The sequence below is a fragment of the Vigna unguiculata genome, chromosome 10 (genome assembly GCF_037176805.1).
Source record: "Vigna unguiculata cultivar grain cowpea cultivar isolate G323 ecotype 2 chromosome 10, ASM3717680v1, whole genome shotgun sequence".
Classification (NCBI taxonomy): domain Eukaryota; kingdom Viridiplantae; phylum Streptophyta; class Magnoliopsida; order Fabales; family Fabaceae; genus Vigna; species Vigna unguiculata.
In genome coordinates, this window is record NC_140801.1 from 48123575 (window position 1) to 48129787 (window position 6213).

A 6213-nucleotide genomic window follows, 5' to 3' on the forward strand; every position below is an offset into this window, starting at 1 on the left:
CACCACCTCACAACAACCCATTTCCCTCTCTCTCTCTTTCTCCGAGTTTTCCTTTCTCTCTCTACGCTTCCCAATTCGTATTCATTATGCAATAATCAGAGCACCGTTCACCAATGGCGTTTCGGCTGCATTCCTAGTTTCTCTCTTTCCTCTCCGCAATTTCATTCGTCACGCGTTTCTTTTCAGCGTGCGTTTGTTCCGTTCCGTTGCAGCAATGGAGTTTGAGCGCGCAACCGCCGCACCGCTCAACTCCGCCATGACCTACGACGAGGCCTCCATGGAGCGCAGCAAGAGTTTCGTCAACGCCTTACAGGTTTCCTCTCTCTGCCGTGCTTGTCCTAATTTCAGATCTATGTCTGTTTGGTTGACTTTGTTTCCGGCTTCCGGTTTCCTTCTCGATTAGGTTTCCTTTTGCGATTCTGGTTTAGCTAATGCAGGAAAAATTGGTGACCGTGAGTGTTAATTGCTAATTGAGTAGTTACCAAAACTCGTTGGGAATTAGCGTGTATCGAGTCAGTTATGCTTGACAATGACACAAGAATAAGGATTCTTTTGTGTTGTGTGACAACTAGGGGATGGAACTATTAATAAAAAAATTAAGATGCTGTTGCAGGGAAAAGATATTATGTCGGCTTGAAATTTGTTTAAGCTTTTAAGTTAAAAGTAAAGCTACCGGGGCCAATGGCGGAGCTAGATGGTTTTTAATTTGGCTGGCCAGATAGATAGAACACTGTTAAGGAAGGACTTATTATTCCATTAAAAACAGAGTAATGCTGTACTCCATCTCCATCTGATTTTTAAATTGTCCGGTTTTTAGATAATTTTTTGTTTTTATTTACAGTCCTACAATTAATTACTCTTTTACCAATTATGCCCTTCTGTTTTTTAGTTTTTAATCAATTTACTCAAGAATTTATTTTAAGATGGAAAGAGTGAGGAGTAAAATAGGAAACTCCACTATTTTATTAAAATAAAAAAATTAATGTATTTCTCGGTATTTAGAAAACAATCTTAAAATCAGATAAAAAGGATTGAAGGGATTATCCTCTTAATTAGCCTCTGATTTCCTTAGTATCTCCGTTGCACGATTTATATATATATATATATATATATATATATATATATATATATATGCTCATAACATAAAATTGAAGACTCGTGATTTTGGACTATAAAAATGAAAACTTTTTTTTTTCTATCTTAAAAATATATATTTATACTAACAACTAAATAAATATTAGTTAGAGTGTGAATCTTACAAGACCATTGCATTCAAGTAAAAACTAAAAATAGAAGTCTTAAATTAAAGATGTGACACATTAAAATCCATGTGAATTAAATTAAGGCATCATAAGTTAACGTGACTTCTGTAATGAATATTATTTCATGTGATGAAACTACAAAAGGCATTTAATACTTACCATACAAAGGAGGTAGAGAGAAGATATTGTGGGATGATCTATGACGACTCATTAAAAAATTCTTATATATATATATATATATATATATATATATATATATTTATCTTCTTTTTTTTCTTGTCCTTGTACAACGAGTCAATGACTGAAATTTTTGTTACCCAATAATTTACTCCTCAATTTTTTTAATTATTAGAATTAAGTTTTCCCGTCAGTTTACCTTTCAAAAAAAACCTCATATCCTTATTTTCTACTCATAGACTTGATGGTTTGGGACAGTTTAAGATAAGAAATAATTTAAAATTTTTCAGATGTAGACTTTTGATGAAAAAAATAATGATTTTGTAGGAAGAGAGTTTAAAATAATTTAATCAGTTTGGTTCATGGTGAAGAAAGAAAACGAGAAATTGAGTTCCAGGAAGAGGGAAAGCTGATGGAAGGATTTAATTGTAGCAATTAAAAATGTAAGAGATTTAGTTTCTTCCAATTACAGATTTGCAGAAGCTATGATATTCTTAAGCGTTTTACTTTAAATGTTGAACAAAAGAGATGGCTTGAACTAAAGCCAATGGGTCAAGTCTAGAGGTGGTTAGTTGTAGATCTGAATGGTACCACTTTATGCGGTTAATTAAGCTTGGGTCTGGATAATACTTATCACTTTTTTAGATTAACATAGCTGAGGATCTTCTAGTAGAATGCTTGATTAGTTTCTCTTCAGTTGTTGTGGTTATTGTTTTAACATGCATAAATACTGATTTAATCTTCATATTGTGATAATTTCAGGAACTTAAGAACCTCAGGCCTCAACTGTACTCTGCTGCAGAATACTGTGAAAAATCTTATCTCCATAGTGAACAGAAACAAATGTAAGGATTCTTTTGTGAATGAGTTTTTTTATTCAATTGTTCGTGTTAGCCTCCTTACCACATTTCTCTTTAGCAGGTTTTCTATGTGTAGTGGTGGACTTTTGTTCTAATTGATTCGTTCCAGAAATACAAATGTTATGAATTCATTTCTTTGTATTCTGCTTGGGTGTTTTAATTTTTGTCTATCACATATGTATCCCATCAAATGTTACATGTATTTTGTTGTAGGCAGGGTAATTGAAAAGAAACTTGGATAAAGAGAATGAATGGATTTGGACTTGTTTCTTTTCATTTCAATATAATGATTTGTAATTACAAACTTTGGATGGTCTGGAAAGTGGAACATAAAGAACATTAACTAATTTTTTAATCATTTTATTGGGTCTCTAAACCTGACTGTTTTAAAAGTATTCCCATCATTATATGTGTGCGGATGTGCATGCAGAATCATTTATTATATGGATTCTAAAACGCATGGTCATGTTTCAACTATGAAATTGGGAGGAATGGATGTTATAGTTATCCTGGAAAAGGATTTTAGATTTTATGTCCTTAAAATAATTTTCTGAGTTGTTAATTTAACTGTTTTTAGGAGCTTCAATGGGGAGGGTTCTTTTAACATTAAGCTCCATCCATATTTTCTCTCTGATACAAATGAATGTCACTGTCATCATTTCCTTTCCTGTGCCCATGTTATTATGTTTGGGCTGCATGGAATTTTCCTTATGTTATTAATATTTATGCGTTAGGGTTCTTGACAACCTGAAAGATTATGCTGTAAGAGCCCTTGTGAATGCTGTTGATCATCTAGGAACGGTTGCATACAAGTTAACTGACCTTCTTGAGCAGCAATCATTGGATGTCTCAACCATGGATTTGAAGGTGGCTACCATAAATCAGGTAATTACATTTTTTTTTATATGCTGTGCTTTAGAGAAAAGGAAACCAGTGCCCTTGGAACATTCGTTAAGGAAACAAAGTATTTCAGTATTTAGTTAGGAAAAAAACATATATTTCAAAGAAAACGCAGAAATTCTTTAATGCTTCCTTTATGAGTGCTTGAAAGCATTTAAAAAAGTAAATTGAGCAATACCCAATGTTATAACAGACAAATCAATTGGAATTGAAATAACATATTTGCTTACTAGCAGAAACTTCTTACCTGCCAAATCTACACTGATAAAGAAGGTCTACGGCAGCAGCAATTGTTGGCTTTCATTCCCAGACATCATAAGCACTACATTTTGCCAAGTATGCCTCACTGCTTTTATGATCATCTGGAAGTGTAATTATTGAAACTAAAGAACACTAGCTTTAGCTTTTACTAATGGTTCTATATGTTCGTTTAACCTTGCAAGCTAGATTCTGTCAATAAAAAGGTGCATTTCAGTCCACACATACAGATTGATGCAAGACAGAATCTATTTCAAACCAGAACCCGTTTACAATCTTCAGGTGTGTTCTGTTGAAAATGTTGTCCCTTCTAGAATTTTTACCGTTATTTTTTAAATGTTCTGTTTTTTTTCTGGAAGATAAGTTTATATCATTAATCCTAACACATATAGTTCTATATCTAGGTACCCCTGCAGCGAAAACTCTTTCATGGCATTTAGCATCAGAGACAAAGTCTACCTTAAAAGGGTCTTCTCATGCCTCCCCAAAGTAAGTTTTGGAATTTAATAGTATTAGACTACCAAACTGCTGCTTTTTGTGTTTTCTACACTCCGTAGATGGCATTATCATATCGCTCCTACTTTTGCAGCATTGAGAACCCAAAGTTTTCTGCCAAGGCTTCTGGAGTCTTCCATCTTTTAGGTTTGTGATATAATTGTATCCCTTTTATTATCTAATAATTCAGTTCAATTAAAAAATGGTGGTTTCTTAATGTAGAAGTCATAGATACTTATACTTCACTGTTATGTGCCTGTAGATAATGAAGAGAACACCTGGATGAAATCCTCACCTGCACAAATTCACTTTTCAAATGGAGTTCCTCCATCTAGTACACCTATTCATACTTTAGGTGGTACGCGCAAGGTAATTTATATTCATCAAAATTGCAAATGCCCGATGAAGCCATACTTGATTGTCAACTTGTGCTTTATGTACCTGTGCTTTTTCAAATAGTTGCAAGTGTTATAAAACCTGTTTGTTAATCTTTAAGTGAAATTGTTCGTCTAGCACTTGAGAAAATGAACAAAGGTGTTAAATTGTTATGGATGCACCAAATAATATGCTGGTGAATTTTTCAGTAACCTCGATTTGTACAACGACTCATTTCGGTAGCTATATGAATATGAACACTTGTGTAGTATAAGTTTACATTTCTGGGATAGGTCAAAGAATTAATGTTCAATATCTGCGTGTTGGAAAGCCACCTTAATCACTATCACTCGTAATGCCTCTTAATTGCAGCCTAAGGATAGGGGTTTACTCTCACATTGAGGATAGATATGACTTGAGAGCTTGTAAAGCTTGGACCGTCCACATTAAGTACTTGATATTTGTTAACTGTTGATGAATATGTGTTTCTGATATAATATAGTTTAACTACGTAAAGAATGTGATCAGAAAACACAGGTTACATATAATAACTAAACTAAACTTCTATTTGAGATTTATTCGACGGAATGAAGTTTTACCAAGTCACAATGTTAAGGATTTGGATAAGCTTTTGTTTAGTTTTCTAGATTAGCATATACTAATATTCACTCTTGACGGGTTTGTGAATTTTCTATAAAATTGTCACTCATGAGTTATCTGCAGGATGCATTGGAGGGTTCCAAACCGTTGACAGCATTCAGGTCATTTGACAACCCAAATCGGCGCGAGGTTGTCCAAGTCCCTACTCGAAGCAAGAGTGTGCTATCAGCTTTCTTTGCTAAGCAGAAAACGCCAAAGTTGAAGGCCGGTTCTTTCTTATGAGTACACCCAGAATTAATTAGTCTCTGATTCAAACTTTGAATAATGATCCTGTCAGTAGCCGCTTCCCTTGCAATGATAAAGGCCCGGGATCTTGGTCTTCTACTCGCTCGCTCTATCTTACTCTTGTCAATTGTCATCTATAGTGTTCAGGCTTCTCTAAAATGTATATTTGTGGCATGCTATGCAAAAAAAAGTTTCATTAATTTTGTTCTTCAAGTTTTGATGTATCATCAAATTTCCAAGATAGGGTCTTATTCCGATGTATTATACTCTTTACTAGTAAGACTAAGACTATACTAATCAGACTATCAGTAAGGGTGTTCAAATTCTTTTAATCAAAAGCCGTTCTTAAATCTTGCGGAATCTAATTTTTTTTATAATATCATTGATATATATATATATATATATATATATATATATATATATATATATATATATATATATATGTATATATGTATATGTATATATGTATATGTATGTATACACCGGTTGTGTGAATAATTAACTTATATGTGACTAGTTTTGGTAAAATTCTTCCAATTGACTATACTTTATTTTTCATTTATAAGATTTAGACTCGAAATGTTGTAAAAGGGGGTTTAGTTTAGAATTACTCAAATCATTGACATCTTGGTTAACGAATTTAATCATATAAATTGGTTCTTTAAGAGAAATTAATTGACTTGACTCATTTTAGAATATTAATTGATGTAAATTATTTCATAAAACTGGTTTAGTTGAAATTTTTACCAAGTGATGAATTTGGTTCTTTGAAAAAATTGAGCTTTATATTAGTATTACATATATAAAAATTAGATTGAATCAATTCTAAAAACAGTTTCATTTGACTACATTGTTTTTACAAAACGATGTAGTTCAATTTTTTAAAAATTTAAATCTTGCAATGTTTTTTATTTTAACTTTTTTTCACTGTTATATTTTCTTCATTTAATTGGATATAGAGTAATTTCCTTGAAAATTGTTACTAATCTGATAAGTTTTCA

The 6213-nt window shown here is 32.5% G+C and overlaps 1 protein-coding gene across 1 annotated transcript; it reads left to right on the top strand.

Annotated features, from left to right (window-relative positions):
• On the top strand, positions 1 to 5577 carry ABIL1 (ABI-1-like 1). Its single transcript, XM_028049759.2, has 9 exons — positions 1 to 313; positions 2202 to 2284; positions 3034 to 3184; positions 3436 to 3535; positions 3647 to 3739; positions 3862 to 3946; positions 4047 to 4099; positions 4215 to 4321; positions 5051 to 5577. Exons 1-9 carry the CDS (start codon positions 215 to 217, stop codon positions 5207 to 5209), a joined length of 930 nt encoding a protein of 309 aa, XP_027905560.1. The 5' UTR covers positions 1 to 214; the 3' UTR covers positions 5210 to 5577.
• Positions 5578 to 6213: the final 636 nt, after the last annotated feature.